This window comes from Gadus chalcogrammus, chromosome 14, assembly GCF_026213295.1.
Source record: "Gadus chalcogrammus isolate NIFS_2021 chromosome 14, NIFS_Gcha_1.0, whole genome shotgun sequence".
In the NCBI taxonomy this organism is placed as follows: Eukaryota; Metazoa; Chordata; class Actinopteri; order Gadiformes; family Gadidae; genus Gadus; species Gadus chalcogrammus.
In genome coordinates, this window is record NC_079425.1 from 865,467 (window position 1) to 884,979 (window position 19,513).

Here is a 19,513-nt window from a genome sequence, read left to right on the forward strand (position 1 = left end):
ACGTGTGTGTTCCACGCGTGTGTTCTTTACGTGTGTGTGTGTTCCACGTGTGTGTGCTGTACGTGTGTGTGTGTTCTACGTGTGTGTGTGTGTTCTATGTGTGTGTGTGTGTTCTACGTGTGTGCGTTCTATGTGTGTGTGTGTTCTACGCCCTTCTAGATGCCCAATCCGTTTTCTTTCCAGGGGTGAAACATCTTTGTTATAACAAATCAACATTGATGCGCTACATCAATACAGGGGAAAAACAGATATGCAGATATTGAAAAATTCTGGATGATGTTAAGATGGAGTCTGTGAGGGACAGGTGGGTGGAGGAGAGCTGCCATCTCTGCAGTTAGGAGGCCATATGCTGAAGCCCTTATGCTGCCTGTTCACATTTAGTTTGTGGTCGGTGTTCGGGGAACAGCTATGTTTTGGCTTTGCATCTCAGGGTTGTTTTGCATCTATTCTGAGCTGCTATAAAAGTGCATTGTGTGAAATGTAGTCTCTGGGGATGGTAGTGTGAGTAACAACAATACTCAACTGTACTGAGATAACCCCCCCCACCCCCTCCTCTCTTTCTGCCACATCAGCATTCCCTTACAGTTAGTTTATACCCTTCGGCCATAAAACATTTCACTCCGTACATAGTTGAATAGCACGGGGGCGACCGAGTACTGAAATATAAATCACATACACTTAAAGTGCACTGCGGATTCATACATCAAAACTCTATGTACAATAGGGTACACTGCTGTTACTTTGTGTGAGCGGTTGTAGTAGTGATTGAATCTATAAACGCGTGGCATTAGATGATTTCTTCGAGGCACTATATATGACCTCCGCCGGGAAAGTTGGTCCAGTCAGCGACCGTGGAACGCGTCCTGTTATGTGACCAAGGTTTAATATTGAAAAAACATTTCTACATAACAAACCGTTTGCTGATCACTAAAAACGTACAATCTGTTTGCAACATGAGATGATATTAGTATGTTGTCGAGTGGTTTAGGGCACAGGGTGATGGATGAGCAACGTTGGCTACACTGACTACTGTTCAGGTTCTGCTATGGTGACCCCGTTCTAAATGAGTAAGCTACAGGAGAGTAAGACTTCAATGTCCACATGGTACAGTTTGGACTTAAGATGGTCAGATATGAACCATTTGTCAAAAATACAGACAGAAAAACAAGAAACGATTTTCAGGGATTTCACTGTCCTTCCGTTGTCAACCGGTTCAACCAACCAGCCAGTTCCCAGTTGGTTCAATAAGCCTGCTGGTGTGAAGGACCTCCTATAGAAAGGTAAAACAGGGTCCTCAAAAGGATTTCCTATAAAATATAAAATTGTGCTTTATCATTCAAGAGTGCATATCTATAGATGGAGGCCGTTGAGCCTATTAAACAACTCGATTGTGTCCATTATTCTCATACACTAGCTTTTGATCAATATAACTTCATTATGATAATGATTGTGATATTGAAGTCAATCTATCATGAATCATTCACCTCACTCAAGTCTCCATGACTGTGAAGATGTGAATGGAATCTTCACAGTGTAAATCCATGTTTTAAAAGATGCACATATTCCTGTCTGGCTGTTAGTCGTAATAGTCTGCAGCTGTGGCTCATAGGCTAATTGAGCCACACTCATTCTGGTGCTCATTAAGAGGTGAAGAGTTCTAGACTGGAGGGAGGCATGAGTTGTGCAATTGACTCGACGGTTGTGCTATTGTTTGTTTTAAGTAAAAATATGCTTTTTACCAAAAACATTGTGCGTCAAGGAAACTCTTTTTCACAATGACCATGTCTTTGAGTTGCTCTTTTTGGCAGCAGGCCAGGTGGCGACAGTGGTGAGTTGGATAAATGTAGGAGTCATTCAATATTGTCAAGTGACACTAAGACCAAAGTAGGTAAATTGAGAAAAATATGACAACAGTAATATTGAGTTGGATTTTATTGAAAACAGCAATGGGACAACCTAACGCGCCATTTGTCATCAGGTTCTAGCAAACAAAGCCGTGAAGCCAGCCAAGCCATAGTGGCATCTGATTACAAAGGACCCGTGATGTAAAGGCAACACTCACTTATTGAAAGAGTGAGGAATACGCCCGCCAGAAAACACTGAAGGTGAACCTCGCCACAACTCCAGAGAAAGGAAAGAAGATTGTTTTTTGGTGTCTCAAAGGCACATTAAACTAAAACGCCACGCTCTATTGCACAATAAGTCATGTTTCTAGACAGAGGGAGCTACTAAAGTGAAAGCAGGACCATTCTCAAGCGGCAGCGTGATGAGGAAAGGCTCAGGTCATTGTTTTGGTTCGCTCTCCGTGGGAGGGGACCTTTTGGAGGACTTTCTGTTCTGATGGAGGCAGCTGACAGGACAGAGGGTTAGGAAATATCAGACTGCTGGATTCTTTCCTGACGAATGCCGGAATGAACTGGGAGAGATGTGTGGTCCTTGACACGAATGACCCGCGGTGATGACGGGCCGAGGGCAGGGGGTTATGGACGTGAACCGGGGTCAACCCAAACGGAACGGCTCGTACCGCATGCTGCATCGGCAGGTGCTCACGTCCAAAGGAACGGCCCCTGCCCTCTGTTTCAGCACAGCTGCGGCCGTAGTTCATTCTGTAAAGTCAAGGGCACTGCAGTCGTTTGTTGGGACTACTTTGTCGGGAGAGGAAGGCTAGGCGTGACACGCTTCTATATCACACTGAAGTGGGATGGCTCTCTCGTGGTCACGTTCTGCAGCGGCTGTTTGAGCCACGCAGTGAGATGTCAGATCTGATCTGAGAAGACATTTTTCCTACCGAGTGTGTAGCCAAATAAGCAGATCTTGCAGACGTATTCAACCGCCTAAACAATCTCAACAGCCTCTAACCAAGGACGATGCAGCCATCCTGAAAGTCAGCGACAAATACACTGCCTCCAGGAAGAAAACAGAGCTATGGAGAAGGATACAATGCAGAGTCATGGACATGCTCCCCCAGCTGAGATCCTCGTCAAACAGTGGCTGTGGGTTCCTTGCCCCAGTTGCAGCAAGTGGCCTGAATGGTGAGGCAGAGAGGACCTGTGAGAGGACTTTGAAGGGCCTTCAGCCGGGTTAGGGGCGGTTAGGGACTTCAGGCACCACCTCTCACGTGAGTTATCTGAACCTAACTGCAGAGGCCATTCCAACATGGTTTCCCTTTCATACCACTGACCCCTGTGAGTCTTCATTCTCCACTGCAATAAGGACTAAGAGCAGGGCTCGGTCGCATGTGGAGAAGGATCTTAGAGTATGCTCATCATCCATCGCTCCATGGAGTGAAGGAAGGATGGATGGAGTTACAACAAAGTGGACTTTGTAGTAAGAGACACACGCATCCTATTCAGGGTGAGCGCATCAAGTAATGTATTGTGAATTTTGTGAACAAATGTTACTACTGTTACTACACTAAAATGCTGTCAAGTTAAGTCCAATAAGATATGAAATATTTTAAATAGTGTACATAGGTGGTATTAACATGATTGAAAAACAATTCAGTTAATATTTATGGCTGTTTAACAGGTTTTATTTAAGTAAGAAGTATTTAGGTCTAAATTATGTATCCCGCGTCTATAGGACATCATATAGCCGCTGGTATCAAGGAAGTCCTATGGACTATTCAGGAATGGATTTTAATAATCGGATAAATTTTCTTCATCAGAATTGTTGACTGATTTTGATGCCTAGGTCAATCTCAAAGAACGTCGACCTCTGTACCCCGACATCTCCTTTTGGCTACGCAAAAATGATTTGGGTGGCAAATCATCCAATTATCTTTTGGATCAAAATTTTGATCCCCAAAAGGCATAAGTGGGACAGTGGCTGTTATTGGGACCATGGACAGGGGGTCTCTGAAGCCGGACTCAATGCTCCATCCAGCCCCCAACATCAAAACAGGTTGGAATTGGTAACGTTGGAGAAACTGCAATTGCAAACCAAAGGTTGTCACCCATATCCCATAACTGCTGATAACCGCTGTTTGTATTTGAAACCAAAACAAGTTGCACTACACAGTTGAGCTGCCGACAGAGAGAGACGATGCAGGTCAAAATGTGATCAAGATGTGATGTCCGGTAAAATCCATTTCCCAAACTGGGGATGGGTTCCACAGTGGGATATGTCAAGAGCCCTTATTATGAGCGATATAGGGACTGACGGAGCCTGTCTTATTTTATTATAGGACTTTTCTAGGTCACTGCATGATAAAGAAGCATTAATTTAAAGGAACTTACTAATTGTTTGTGAACATGTAGAGGAAGTTCCCCAAGAGACCTTTGCATATTCAGCACAGATGGATTAAAAGAAGCATCAAAGTGATCATTCTTTATTTTTGTCGTCAGGTTTTCGTAGAAGATTTTCCTTTGAGGGCAATTTTACACCAGAGGGGGTAACATCTGCAGTTCATATTATTGGTTTGTGTGTTGTTGAAAGATATTTCCTTTAGCACTGAATATGTGGGTTAATTTGTTAATCTTTGGTGCAGAATCGTTTGATGTTTTCAATGTTGCTGATATTACTATTTCACAAACTTTGTAGGAAGAAGTCCTCCATTGTACATTGAATCTGAGCAGGATAGGATTTACTTATGACCTAACTTTGTCTGACTCAATCTGCAGTCAGCACTTTTAGCACGCCCCACTTTGTTCTGATTCAGTTGTGTTGTGATTGAGTCTCATGGCTCTCATACGTCTGCTGACGGCTAGCCATCGCTACGGGGATGACTGTATGAGAACCTCGAGACTCAATCAGAGCACACTTTATCAAAGCAAAGGATGGTCTGCAAAAGAACAGATCAGAGCAGCTTTAATCCTTCATGCAGTGTTCTCATCACCACGTGTTCTTCTGGTATGAACCTCTAAAGAACGTCCTCCTCTGTTCACCACGTGTTCTTCTTGTATCAACCTCTAAAGAACCTCCTCCTCTGTTCACCACGTGTTCTTCTGGTGTCAACCTCTAAAGAACGTCCTCCTCTGTTCACCACGTGTTCTTCTGGTATGAACCTCTAAAGAACCTCCTCCTCTGTTCACCACGTGTTCTTCTGGTATCAACCTCTAAAGAACCTCCTCCTCTGTTCACCACGTGTTCTTCTGGTATCAACCTCTAAAGAACCTCCTCCTCTGTTCCAGGTCCTGAAAGGCGAGGACCCGGTGGCCAAGCAGGCGATCCAGCGTGTTCTGGAGCTCAGCAGCAAGCAGCGGTATGACTACTGACCCCCCACTGCTACCAAACCCCTATCAATCACTAACCCTGTAACTCACTAACCCTGTAACTCACTAACCCTGTAACTCACTAACCCTGTCACTCATTAACCCCTGTCACTCATTAACCCCTGTCACTCACTAACCCCTGTCACTCACTAACCCCTGTCACTCACTAACCCCTGTCACTCACTAACCCCTGTCACTCACTAACCCCTGTCACTCACTAACCCTGTCACTCTAACCCTGTCACTCACTAACCCCTGTCACTCACTAACCCCTGTCACTCATTAACCCTGTCACTCACTAACCCCTGTCACTCACTAACCCTGTCACTCACTAACCCTGTAACTCACTAACCCTGTAACTCACTGACCCTGTAACTCACTAACCCTGTCACTCACTAACCCCTGTCACTCACTAACCCCTGTCACTCACTAACCCCTGTCACTCACTAACCCCTGTCTCTCACTAACCCCTGTCACTCACTAACCCTGTAACTCACTAACCCTGTAACTCACTAACCCTGTCACTCATTAACCCCTGTCACTCATTAACCCCTGTCACTCACTAACCCCTGTCACTCACTAACCCTGTCACTCACTAACCCTGTCACTCACTAACCCCTGTCACTCACTAACCCCTGTCACTCACTAACCCCTGTCACTCACTAACCCCTGTCACTCACTAACCCTGTCACTCATTAACCCCTGTCACTCACTAACCCCTGTCACTCACTAACCCCTGTCACTCATTAACCCCTGTCACTCACTAACCCCTGTCACTCACTAACCCCTGTCTCTCACTAACCCCTGTCACTCACTAACCCTGTAACTCACTAACCCTGTAACTCACTAACCCTGTCACTCATTAACCCCTGTCACTCATTAACCCCTGTCACTCACTGACCCTGTCACTCACTAACCCTGTCACTCACTAACCCTGTCACTCACTAACCCCTGTCACTCACTAACCCCTGTCACTCACTAACCCCTGTCACTCACTAACCCCTGTCACTCACTAACCCCTGTCACTCACTAACCCTGTCACTCATTAACCCCTGTCACTCACTAACCCCTGTCACTCATTAACCCCTGTCACTCACTAACCCCTGTCACTCACTAACCCCTGTCACCCACTAACCCCTGTCACTCACTAACCCCTGTCACCTTTAACTCACTAACGCAGCGCAGTAGAGCAGTGTGGATTTTAGCCCCTTGCCTAACGTTCCTGAACGTTCCTTAACGTTCCTTAATGTTCCCTAACGTTCCTGAACGTTCCCAAATGTTCCTGAACGTTCCGGAACGTTCCTTAACGTTCATGAATGTTCCTGAACGCTCCTGAATGTTCCTCAGCGTTCCTTAACGTTCCTGAACGACGCCGAGGGGACGTCAGCGGTGTTCACGCCGTCTGAACGTTGCCCCTCGTGGTCACCATCTTTTAAAACGAATCAATAGCCCATCAAAAGCGGGCGACAGGTCTGACGCGTCAGGCCCAGAAACATGGGAAGGCTGCAGAATGGTGCCGAGCCAGCACTACCTGCACTGGAATACAGCAATCTATTGTGTTATTAATGCGGCCCCTCCTCGCTGCTGTCGGCTGTAATTAGGCTGCTCCTTCATCATAGGAAACGTGATTCATTGTGAAAAGTTCTTTTTAGACAACTGTAATTCCATAACCCTCTAAAAATGAGTTTGCTCCAAACTTTGTTATTTAGCGTGTAGTATGTGCTGAGGACGTGCAGCAGTCAGAGACATTTCAGCACGGCTTTATCCTACTGACGTCTGGACCATTCCCTCCACACACGAACCTCATACCCAGCAGTGACTGGCATAACGCTAAAATAGGAATATTTGCCTTTGGATTTCACCTTCTGCGCCCTGTTTTCCTTTGTTTGGGTGGTTTTAACCTTTCTAAAAAATGGATTCACTTCTTTTTCCGTGGCGGAGCAGAATATAAAGTGAGTGTGGGGGGGTCGAGTGGTGCTGCGGAGGTCGCTGGGCTGCTTCCAGGGGACAGGTCTCTGGCATGTACAACATTGAAGTGCATGACCACACTCTAGTCAAATCCCACCCTGAGCCACCCAGTGTGGCTGCATTGATTCATGACATCAGCCTGACTGCACAGTCGGCTGGGCAGGACACAGCCGATGTGCTCGCGCTGCTCCGAGCTCTGTGGTCACGGTACCCCCAACGGGGCCGTGGGATGATTGAAATGGGAAGAGCTCACTGTTTCAGTAATCAAACTGCGATTTGGTTGATCATTCATGGGTCACTACGGACTCTGGTTTACATGTAGGTTTCAGTGCTAACGGGGGAAATAGCATGCTACCTACTAGCCATCACATCACATGCATACATTACCTCCTAAAGTATTCGGCCTGTAGGTTCATCAGTGAGTGTGTTGTTCACACGCGTACGCCAGCGCCTTAATAAGAGCTGCAGCACCCCTACGACCCCCGTGTGTGTGTGTGTGTGTGTGTGTGTGTGTGTGTGTGTGTGTGTGTGTGTGTGTGTGTGTGTGTGTGTGTGTGTGTGTGTGTGTGTGTGTGTGTGTGTGTGTGGTTTTGCCGTATGTCAGAACATCAACACACTTTCAAGCCGCTTTAGAATGACATTCCATTGTTCAGTATAAACAACGTTTCATTCTAAGCTCAGCTACATCACAGCCAGTTCACCCCTCAAACACCTCCCAGTTCACAAATCAAACACAGACCAGTTCACCAATCAAACACCTCCCAGTTCACCCATCAAACACCTCCCAGTTCACCCATCAAACACAACACAAACACAAATCACATTTGACAGACATTCAGTCTACTTTCTGCCAACGACGAGGACAAGGAGCTCCTGCTGGGTTTAAACCTTGTCTCCTCTCCTCCCCCTCCCTCCTCCCCCTCCTCCCTCCTCCTCCTCCCTCCTCCCTCCCCCCTCTCCCTCTCCCTCTCCTCCTCCCCTCCCCCCCTCCTCCCCCTCCTCCCCCTCCCTCTCCCCCTCCCTCCCTCCTCTCCCTCCTCCCCTCTCCCTCCTCCCCCTCTCCTCCTCCCCCTCCCCCCTCTCTGGGCCGTGCAGGAAGGAGATGAAGAGCCTCCAGGCCGCGCTGCAGAAGCAGCTGGAGGAGGCGCGGGAGCGGGAGGAGAAGCAGCAGGCCACGGTGAGACGCCGCTGACCTCCCAGAGTCTGCTCAGCGCTAAGCAGCTCTGTCACCTGTCAGCGGCCGCCGCTCATTACCTAGCGAGCGCCTCCCGGGCGCTGTTCTGCGCCACTTAATTAAAACGCCCTGAGAGGAGGCAGTGCGGGAGAGAGAATCCCTCGCACTGAACACACACACACAGTGCAAAACACACACACAAACACACACCAACACAAACACTGAACACAATACAGTGTAACACACAGGAACACATGCACACGTACACACACATGCACACACGCACAGGGAACACAATGTAACAGACACACACACACACACACACACACACACACACACACACACCCACACACACACACACACACACACACACACACACACACACACACACACACACACACACACACAGAGCCTGGTTAAGTCTTTGCTTTGTTACATTCTTCCCCTTTGAACAGACCAAACACAGTCCATGTTCATGCTTTTGGGGTTAAAATGGTTATGGGTTTGAAAGTGGTGCAGTGGTGTCAATGTTTAAACCCAACATCTATTCCTATTCATATTTAGTCAATGGATTACCTTGAAACTCTTATTTCTCCATCAACACAGCATTAGTGTTTCCCTGCAGTGCAGAGTGCTGTTCAGCAGTCAGACATTCAGCCCAAATGAAGCATTTATTCTTAGGACTCTTAATCGGTTCAGTGGTAAGGGGCCTTTGAGTTGCAGTGCTTATGTACTATCTATACATATATATGTATGTATTATATATACTCCCTGTACTCTGTGAACGCGGTGACTTTTGTCCCCTGACGATGTGAGCGAAGGTTTCTTGTTCTGCCATGAAACTCATTACCACCCCTCAGCACGAGGTCTCGTTAGCTCAGAGACAGCTGGCCAGAGCTCTTCTGGGATCCTCCAAACATTTGCTCCTTTTAATTAGAACATTTACGTTTGAAGGACATGACTGGTTGACCCAACCGGTCTCCCGGTTTCTCCTTATGTAAAAGATGTGAGACCAAATTCTCTTCGAGGTGCCGAATCGGCTCGGAGGACGTGGTGTGTTCGTGCCACGAATGTAAACAATAGAAATATAGCACTTTGGTTGTTGTGATTGGAAATGTTGTATTGCACTTGTATTGCGATTCAGTTATGTTGTCCACAAACTCTACCCTGACTGACGCACATTGATTCCGAGAGTGCTATGTTTTCTTAGTTCACATTCCTGGCAGGTGGTACAGGGAACTATTTTTGACAGATTTTATTTGTAACCCATGTTTTAGTGCAGCTAGGCGAGGCAGCAACGTTGGTTTGATCACCGTATTGTCCTTTAACGTCCAGCCTGACATTAGCATCAACATCAGTTTGTCAAACACGATGTAAGGAGCAGAAAACAAAGAAACATCACTCCAACATCCGTAGCCTTTCATGAGGAAAGGACAATTCTCACAGGAAGGTGTGATCAGTTAGACTTGACATTTATCTTCCTACAAACAACACTTATTGATTCATTTGGAATATTGTTCAAAAGGCTCCCACAGCGACATACGAATCAGAACAATGAGGAAAAATACTCTGAACTTTATTTAATTCATATATTCATATTTTCTTTCAACGGTTAAAATGATAAACGCCTTTTTGTTTTTTAAAAGGTTTGACATTATTCGTTCTCGTTTAGCTTACATTAGCTGACAAATGCCTCATTCGATTCAGGTAACAAATGACGACTAAGTAGGTCGTTAGAAGTCACAATCTAATTCTAACAAGGCTTCATCATTAATTCAAGAGCCCACTTTCACCTTCCAGCACCTGACACCCCACTTTATCCATTTCTATAATGGCTTGGGCTTTTTATTCATGTTCCACAGTTAATATAACACATGGATAGTTCTTTTTTCTCTCTATCAGAGATGCAGTCTGGGGCTCAGAACACATTTACATTGGATCTCAAACCTAAGTTTGAGCAGACAGTTTCCATCTTCTCTCGGCCGTTTTCTACTTTCTGTATTATGTACTCCCTGGGCTCAGCTCTGAAAAGTACGATCACCGGTGCTGGGAGATGTTCCCAGGCGTGCCCGTGGGCCGTGACAGTGACGGAAAGCCTCCAACATGAACTGTGATGTTATCACACACTGCTGGGCGATGTGAGTCAACGGCTGAGGTCTAGTTTACCATCTCCCTCCCTGAGGCCGTTACGGTGTCAGGGCTGGAGCCTCCTGTACGAGGGCCGATAGAGACGGAGGACGACCTCTCTGAAGGACACCTTCAGTCCGGCTGAGGTCTCTTTATTCCCGGTGGAAGACAGGAGGGACCAGGCTTTAGTCTGCTCTCCTCACCTCACTAGAGCACTGAGCCAGAGGCAACAGGATGGGGTTTATTTCTCTTTCTTAATTTGCGGCCCTGACAGGCGGCTAAACACAAACCATAATGGATGCCGTCACTTAGAACTTGAGCAGGAAAGGGGAGGCAGGGAGGGGGCAAATGCAAATGGTACTTCAGAAGGACAGAACCCAGTAAACAGTGTTCAATCAGTCACACAGTGGAGACCTGGCTGAGAGCTGGCTCCATGCTGGGCCGGATTCCAAGCAGTGTATGCCTCAAATTGTTTCAGACATCCTATGAAGAAATGATAGGATGGAAGTCAACTCCTACCTAACCGCTTCCTAAACCCTCAGAACCAGACTTTAAAGATATAGGAGGAGCCTTGCTCGGCTTGAAATGTTTAATAAATACAGGTCATTTGTTTATTGTTTAGCTAAGTCACTATTGATTTAGTGAGTTGTATCGTGGTTCATCAAATATCATCATGAAAATATTTGCTAGCAGTAAAACTGCACTTTATAAACGGCACAATATTGTCAATTTGCAGTGTCAATTAGCACAGTATATGCAATGTTAAGTATGGAATCCAATATCATGAACATATTCTCTAGCAGTATAATAGTCACTTTATTGCCACTTCTCACAAGTTATTTGTATAATCTAATCTTTTCCCAGTGTAACCTTCCTTCCATTGGTTTAACAGTTTTCTCTTTGTTTTCTGGTTGCTGTTCCTCTTCGTTTAGATCAAGTACCTCAAGACCGAGATGGAGAAAAAGACCAAAGTCATTAAAGATCTCCAGCAAGAGGTAAGTGCCTCTGTTAATGTTGCTCCCCTCTCCACCGTGGTGCAGTAGTGGCTGCTCCCCAGGTAAAGGCTGGGAGACTTGTTTATGAATCCTCTGAAACGCTGTGGGACCAAAACTGTTTTGTCAGCGTGATATTATTGGAGAGAAGTAGCAGTACAGTAAAATGGTAATATTTGACCATAAGCCTTCATGTGCCCCGGTGCACTGAGACCTCTTACCTGAGCCTGTAGATCCAAAGGGTCCCACCTTCTCTGAGACTCTTCTTCAACTGTTCCACGACTACCTCACAAAGGGGGATCTGTCGTGAAGGACTTTTTCCACACGTTTCCTTTTTAAACAAACATTTGAAAGCTACAAGTAGAGGCAGGTGGTTGTCATGTGACACCACGGTGTTCTTGTGTATTTCTGATGCTGCTTGCTAGCCTCGTTACCAACGTGAGGACTCCAGACGTATTCCTCCTGGTTAGCATCAAACCTCCTTCCCGGGAAACCCTTGGACCTCCTGAGGGAGTGAATAATGAACCTGATGCTGAATGCTGTTCCCAGATCCAAGGTGACGTCATAAAGATAAGGAGGAACAGCAGAGTAAAATGAGTTGCTAAACATAGCTGTTGATATGCTCTTACTATGAGTCTGATATCTCCTGGATTCTGTCCCTCCTCTTCCTCGTGCGACTGGCAGCTCGGCCTCATCGGGCGACGGTTCACCCTGTGGTGGACACTGTGTCATGCCCCCCACACACTCTTATGTAGAGCTTCTGCTGCAACGCATTATATAAACCCAACGGATATTAAAAATATATATATGAGTCAATAATCTAGTAGCACCTCATGCAACATGACTAACAATGTCAATGGGTTGGTGTGTGTGTGTGTGTGTGTGTGTGTGTGTGTGTGTGTGTGTGTGTGTGTGTGTGTGTGTGTGTGTGTGTGTGTGTGTGTGTGTGTGCCAAGAGATGCACATCAAGGCTGTCATTTCTAACATAACTTTTGCTCTGAAACCCTTTATCCGACTCTCATCTATGCTTTTAGAGTAAACATCGGTATTTGCTAGTTAACACACAAACAAGAAACATGATTATGTTATTATTGGTAATTTTGCTCTGCCGTTATTCTAAAATCAGATCGCGGTACAGAAATGCTGTCATCACATCTCCCAGCGTTCCAGATCTGAAGCTCTTAGGATGTGAACTCTCGTAGGAGACATCAGAGACTAAGAGGCTGCTGTCATTACCGTGACAGTTTATCTGTCAGTGTTTTAGGAGCGGGACGTAGAAGCAGATGGAAACAGAAACAAAGAGCTTCCTAAACGGCTCTCTGCTTCAACAGGCTTGAGCCTCCTCAAGGGAAACGGACTGAACCTCAAAGTCTTCGTGATCAGATGATCAGAATCCCATCGTGGTTCTGTATGTTATAAAGGAACGGCCATCAGTAACACACAGTACTGATACTAACTACAAAAAGGGTTTATTAATGAGTATGAATGAGTCTCTCAGTTAGAATAATAATGATAATATTGATATAAGAATAATTAGAATATAAAATCATTGATAGAACAACCCCCCACCACGCTACGTTCTCAGCGTTTATGGGGAGAAATGATTTGAACCGTTCAATAACAGCGCGACCTCGGGTGGGTATCGCTTCCTCCGTTCTACAAACGCTTCTCATTAGTAAACAGTAATAAGCAACCACAGATTATTATTCGCTTGTTTCTTTTATCATGTATTTGGCTCCGCCAGCACATGAAGTTCTGCCGCTGGCCTGTTGCCAAGCAACCCGTGAACGGAGTCCGGCCCACTGGCGCGCTGCTCGCTGTTCGCCGCGCCGTCCCGCAGGCCTCCACTATATCATGTACATTCAGCTCTCTGTTTCCACTCACCGTGCGACCCGTTGGATCAGAGTCTGCGGACGCTTGTGGTTCCCGAGGGTCGTCAGCTGGCCGTCGTTACTCAGGGCTGCTTCAGGGCGGCTGGAGACACCGAGCTGAGTGATGCACGCAGAGCTGGAAGTACATTGGTCAGAAGAGAAACAACAATATATCTCTGACGGGACAGTAAGGATGTTCATAGAACCAAGCACTAACAATCACTAGGTTAGCCCATTCCCTGTATACAGCAAAGATAGCTAGGATAAGAGGATACACATCTAAGAACTTTCCTTTGAGTGCCAGGACGCACAACATAAAATAGGTGCGTCGGAAGGGTGGAAGGGCGTGGCTAATCGGAGTGACCAATGTTCAGTATGTACAGTACAGTCCCAGCTGCACTCTGTATCAGCACTCATGGGATTCTCCTCCCCCAAACAGAGAACACGTCAGGCCTCAGTGTTGTGTCACACACAGACCATGGAACCTGTGCCCTCGTAGATAAACACAGACCCTTAGTGACTTGATTGACACCTGTGTTTGTCCGATGGTGACACCTCTGTGAAATGGGGTCTATTCTCCGAGACAATCCGATTGATGCAAACAAAACCCCTGTGAGAAGAGAAGAGCCTTCACCAGCTGGGTTGACAGAAGGACTGTGAATGCTCTTTAGCACATTCAGATTCTTACTAAACTGAGCCCTTAGATTATCCCTCACTTAGTTAAGCATCAAAGCAGAATTATTATCTGGCGTTTCCATGCCATCTGCTTCTATATGGAGCATAACCATCCAGTTAAACATTGTAACTCATCCCCCAGACTAAACATATCCATATTTCTAAACTATTTCACAAACATGATATTATTTTGGGCACCCCACCGTTGCTGGCCTCGTTAAACCATCCTGAACTCTCGAGTTCCCGTTTTGTTCCTCTGTAGCACGATCTGGTGTCGGCAGCTCATGTGTGGTCACTGTTTCCTTCATACATTATGAAACTTAGAATAAAGCAGGAGACCTTTAATTATCGACTGCTTCATAATGCAAGTGGCTGAGACAAAGAGAGAGGAATTGGCATATATATAAAAGTAAAATGACGTAACCCCAAATTAATGAAAGATATAATTTAGAATTGGATAAAGAATAATCAGAAATGTAAAACTAACTACCATGTATGAACGGTTTGCACACTAACTCCAGTCACTTTAATCTTTCATAATATTTGAACGCCGTTCAATATTTGTCATCTAGAGAGCCTGGAATGCCAAATCAAACGATGACTAAGTCATGAGGAGAAGACTACAATCAAAGGAAAGCTGTTATTTGTTTTGTGTCGTCACAATGCAAGCACAGCAAAACGTCCCGTCTGAGTCAAGGTCCCAGCTGCAGTCGGGCCGATATCAAACGATTCGCCCCCGTATGCTGCCGTCTGTCTGGTTCAGGACAGCGCACTCTGTTTACATATTGAGGATTATTGTCAGCCCGCCGGTGGTGGTAGAGGTACTACAGGGTGGAGCCACACTGTCTATAGAGGTACTGCAGGGTGGAGCCACACTGTCTATAGAGGTACTGGAGGGTGGAGCCACACTGTCTATAGAGGTACTGCAGGGTGGAGCCACACTGTCTATAGAGGTACTGCAGGGTGGAGCCACACTGTCTATAGAGGTACTGCAGGGTGGAGCCACACTGTCTATAGAGGTACTGCAGGGTGGAACCACACTGTCTATAGAGGTACTGCAGGGTGGAGCCACACTGTCTATAGAGGTACTGCAGGGTGGAGCCACACTGTCTATAGAGGTACTGCAGGGTGGAGCCACACTGTCTATAGAGGTACTGGAGGGTGGAGCCACACTGTCTCTAGAGGTACTGCAGGGTGGAGCCACACTGTCTATAGAGGTACTGCAGGGTGGAGCCACACTGTCTATAGAGGTACTGCAGGGTGGAGCCACACTGTCTATAGAGGTACTGCAGGGTGGAGCCACACTGTCTCTAGAGGTACTGCAGGGTGCACACTGTCTATAGAGGTACTGCAGGGTGGAGCCACACTGTCTCTAGAGGTACTGGAGGGTGGAGCCACACTGTCTCTAGAGGTACTGCAGGGTGGAGCCACACTGTCTATAGAGGTACTGCAGGGTGGAGTCCCCATCAGCCTGCAGCCGGGTGGGTTCCCCGTCGTCATTGGTTAAAGAGTATATCATGATCGTCATTCAGTAGAGATGGAGGCGGCCTCTACCGTCAGCTCAGAGGGAACAAGGAAACTCTGTGAGCACAGAAAGGTAACGGAAAATGAATTGGAAAATACCCGGAGGGTGATATGCCGACCAGAGTGGAACCCTGACTCCAATTAGAGGAGGAGGTGTTTCTGCTTCACATTGTACCCCCTGATACGGCCAAGAGAGCCAGCGTCACTTAGTTATGGATTCTGATTGGCTGGAGCTTTTTTGAGCAACGTAGGATCATGCCCATATTTGGAAATCAATTGCCGCCCTGCGAGGCCGATGCTGATATCCATTGGGGATTGAAACCCATCTCTGGACGGTCACACAGGACTATAGCAGTGTTAGTTCTGTTTGATTTGATTCCCATAGCACATGGCAACGTTTGTAACATGGAAGTAGAGCTGATTTGAGCCCCCCCCCCCCCGGGACCAGCCCACCTCATCTGTCATTTAAGCGCGGTGGCATTGTGACATTTTAAGATTGGGCTTTTCCTCTGTTCCAGATCAGTCTTGGGGGAGGGGGGGGACGGGACGGTCCGACTGGGTCCCCAGAAGTGTGTGAACTTTACGTACTCTGGTGCTGGCATTCAGGATGTGGCTCCCAGAGCACTCTGATGTGATCACATGAGAGACCAGAGGATTAAAGGCCAAACGCAGGTCGCCCCAGTCAAGCTTTTTGTTTATGGGGAGTAATATAAAAAGGAATCATTTTATCGACATAACCTTTGTCCAACTCTAGAACCTAACTGAAGTGTAATAACAATATGTAGAATACCGTTGTAAATGATGAATTATGATTCATTTATAATAAATATTGCACTATTTATAACAATGAATGACATATTATTAACGCTTACATTTTTTCCAAGATCCATCTGAAAAGGCGGCGAAAGACGTGACAACTTCCTGAGTCACCAGAGCAAGAAAGGGAGTGAGGGAGTGAGAGAGAGTGAACAAACCAGCAAACATCAAATCACTCCAAATAAATCTGACAACAGACACAAAAAACACTTAGGAAGTATCACAGCAGAATGTCACGAGTCCTCCCACTATCAAAGGTTTCCCTGGCATGGCGCTCACTGTCTCTGCGGTCTACTGGGCTCTGTGGGCTGTCAGGTCCGAACGGCGTTTCATTACGTTGATCGTCCTTCATCATCGTCACTGTAAATCACAAACAGGGAGGAGTGAGTTTGAGGACGCAGGCTGTAAGTGGGACGGTGTGTTTGAAACACCCCATGAGCCCCAGTGCCTAGTAAGAGTGATTCACTAAGACAAACACAAGGTCATTTAACGCAGATCATTGTCCCTCCAGTCATTGTAGTGGGGTTGAATGATGCTCCCAGTACTGATCCAGTCATTGTAGTGGGTTGATTGATGCTCCCAGTACTGATCCAGTCATTGTAGTGGGGTTGAATGATGCTCCCAGTACTGATCCAGTCATTGTAGTGGGTTGAATGATGCTCCCAGTACTGATCCAGTCATTGTAGTGGGTTGATTGATGCTCCCAGTACTGATCCAGTCATTGTAGTGGGGTTGAATGATGCTCCCAGTACTGATCCAGTCATTGTAGTGGGTTGATTGATGCTCCCAGTACTGATCCAGTCATTGTAGTGGGTTGATTGATGCTCCCAGTACTGATCCAGTCATTGTAGTGGGGTTGAATGATGCTCCCAGTACTGATCCAGTCATTGTAGTGGGTTGATTGATGCTCCCAGTACTGATCCAGTCATTGTAGTGGGGTTGATTGATGCTCCCAGTACTGATCCAGTCATTTGAGTGGGTTGAATGATGCTCCCAGTACTGATCCAGTCATTGTAGTGGGTTGAATGATGCTCCCAGTACTGATCCAGTCATTGTAGTGGGGTTGAATGATGCTCCCAGTACTGATCCAGTCATTGTAGTGGGGTTGATTGATGCTCCCAGTACTGATCCAGTCATTGTAGTGGGTTGAATGATGCTCCCAGTACTGATCCAGTCATTGTAGTGGGTTGAATGATGCTCCCAGTACTGATCCAGTCATTGTAGTGGGGTTGAATGATGCTCCCAGTACTGATCCAGTCATTGTAGTGGGGTTGAATGATGCTCCCAGTACTGATCTACACAGAGAGCCTCTAATGATCGCACGACTGGGAGAGATGGGGGTTGCTTCTCTTCAAACCATTACCGCACGCATATTCATTTTGTGTCAACATTTAACAATAACAGTTATGTCATTATCATTTCTTCATGGTGTTGACTCGTGGAAACATTTAGGATTCATAATATGCTAATATAATATAACTAGTATAAACATAATATGCATCCATCCATCAGGGATTACTGCTGTTTTGTCTATAGTTCTGTGGTCCTATCAGAACACATCTAACACATTATGTTGTGTATTGTGGTTTGCTGTCCCACACAACACATGAAGACTTTCTTTTTTAACACTCGATCACTCCATCATGATTGTGCCGACAGGTTTAAAAGCCGTTGTGGATGTATGACTGTCTAAATGTTTTTCGGCGATACTTGATTGACCTTAAGGGACGGCAAACCTCACTCCATTCTGTAGCTTCTTATCCTGCCTATCTTTGTTGTATTCGGGGAACGGGTTAACCTAGTGATTGTTAGTGCTTGGCTCTTGGTTCTATGCACTTGGTTCTTGTAAGTGGCTCCTGATCAAAGTGTCTGCTAAATGCCCTGAACGTAAATGTGAATGAATAGTCTAACCCGCGGTGTGTGGAGGTTCTGGTGTTTAGAGATCGTTCTGGACGTTTTCACGATGATGTCCTTGTGAGGGATAAAGTTGTTGGACACTAGTCATATAACACATTTCATACGCAACATCAGTCTTCATAACGCTCAAACAAAACAACGGTACTTAGAAAGCATCGCAGAGGTGCCGTGGGGCAGCACACAGACCAAAGTATGTTCTTTGAAATCCCAGTTTTTAGCTCATCTGAAACAGTAGCTTTACTGCTCCTAAATAAGAACCAGATTCCCATAGGGTGCTCACCTTGGCGCCTACATACCTACCCATCAATACATCAGAAGACCTAAGAGAAGAGACGACATAATGTGCGGAACGTTGACCTTACATTTGCATTTACATTGGAAAAGGGGACATTTTCCCAGAGATAACGGAAGGCAACATGCTATCATCCACGCGTCGCGGCCTCTGGTGTGTCGGTGTGCTTTGATGCACCTGAGGCGAGGAACGTCTTAAAGCACTGCCACAGCTTACCCTCGCCGCCCGTTCCATTACCGATAACCTCCCACTGCGCATCCTCACAGAGGGCATACCGCCGCGAGAGAGGTGCTTCGGGCCGCTCCTCACCGGAAAGTCACAATCAATGACCGTCTTTCAGAGCATTCTCCATGATTGCCCATTATGAGTGTTTTGAGTGAAATGATATACAGATTGACTCGGCCCTGCTGGGATTCATCAGGCTGTCGGAGGATCGTAATAGACACCGGCGCCGTCTCCCCGCTGATGTGTTTAGTCACAAATGGTTTCCTGTCATTGTCTTCTTTTCTTCTTCCTTCACCTATATGTTGCGTTGCGTTGAAAGAGATAAACAAACAGAGAGCAGGGGGAGGAATCAAGAGCCTCATGATGAACACATAAACAGTCTGGAGCCGCCATCACCCCTGGACGTTAATACAATACATTCTATCTGTTTAAAAAACGTAATGCTCTTTTAAACAAGAGGAAGGAAAAGGCCAAGAATACTTCTAATGCAGAACCTTTGCGTACTACGTTATGTAAGATTGAGTTGAAGGACGTTGCCAGTGTGTGGCTGGAGCCCAGCGTGGGGAGGCAGAGGACTATTGACCAGATAGTGAGGTAACTCTGGAAGGGAGCTGTGTATGATAGAATACTACAGCAGGGGAGAAATGGGCGATATTATGGGAAACACACCTCAGCTATGTAATGGACATTCTCTTGCATTGTGTTTTGAATGTTGGAAGG

At 46.3% G+C, this 19,513-nt stretch overlaps 1 protein-coding gene across 1 annotated transcript in view; it reads left to right on the forward strand.

The window, feature by feature from the left end:
* The window catches only part of luzp2 (leucine zipper protein 2), a 65,168-nt gene that overhangs the window by 3,180 nt on the left and 42,475 nt on the right, over positions 1-19,513 (forward strand). The window contains exons 3-6 of the mRNA XM_056607989.1: positions 1,760-1,828; positions 5,133-5,203; positions 8,276-8,357; positions 11,414-11,476. Of these exons, the coding sequence (XP_056463964.1) occupies positions 1,760-1,828; positions 5,133-5,203; positions 8,276-8,357; positions 11,414-11,476 (285 nt within the window). The remainder of the gene's footprint in view (positions 1-1,759; positions 1,829-5,132; positions 5,204-8,275; positions 8,358-11,413; positions 11,477-19,513) is intronic.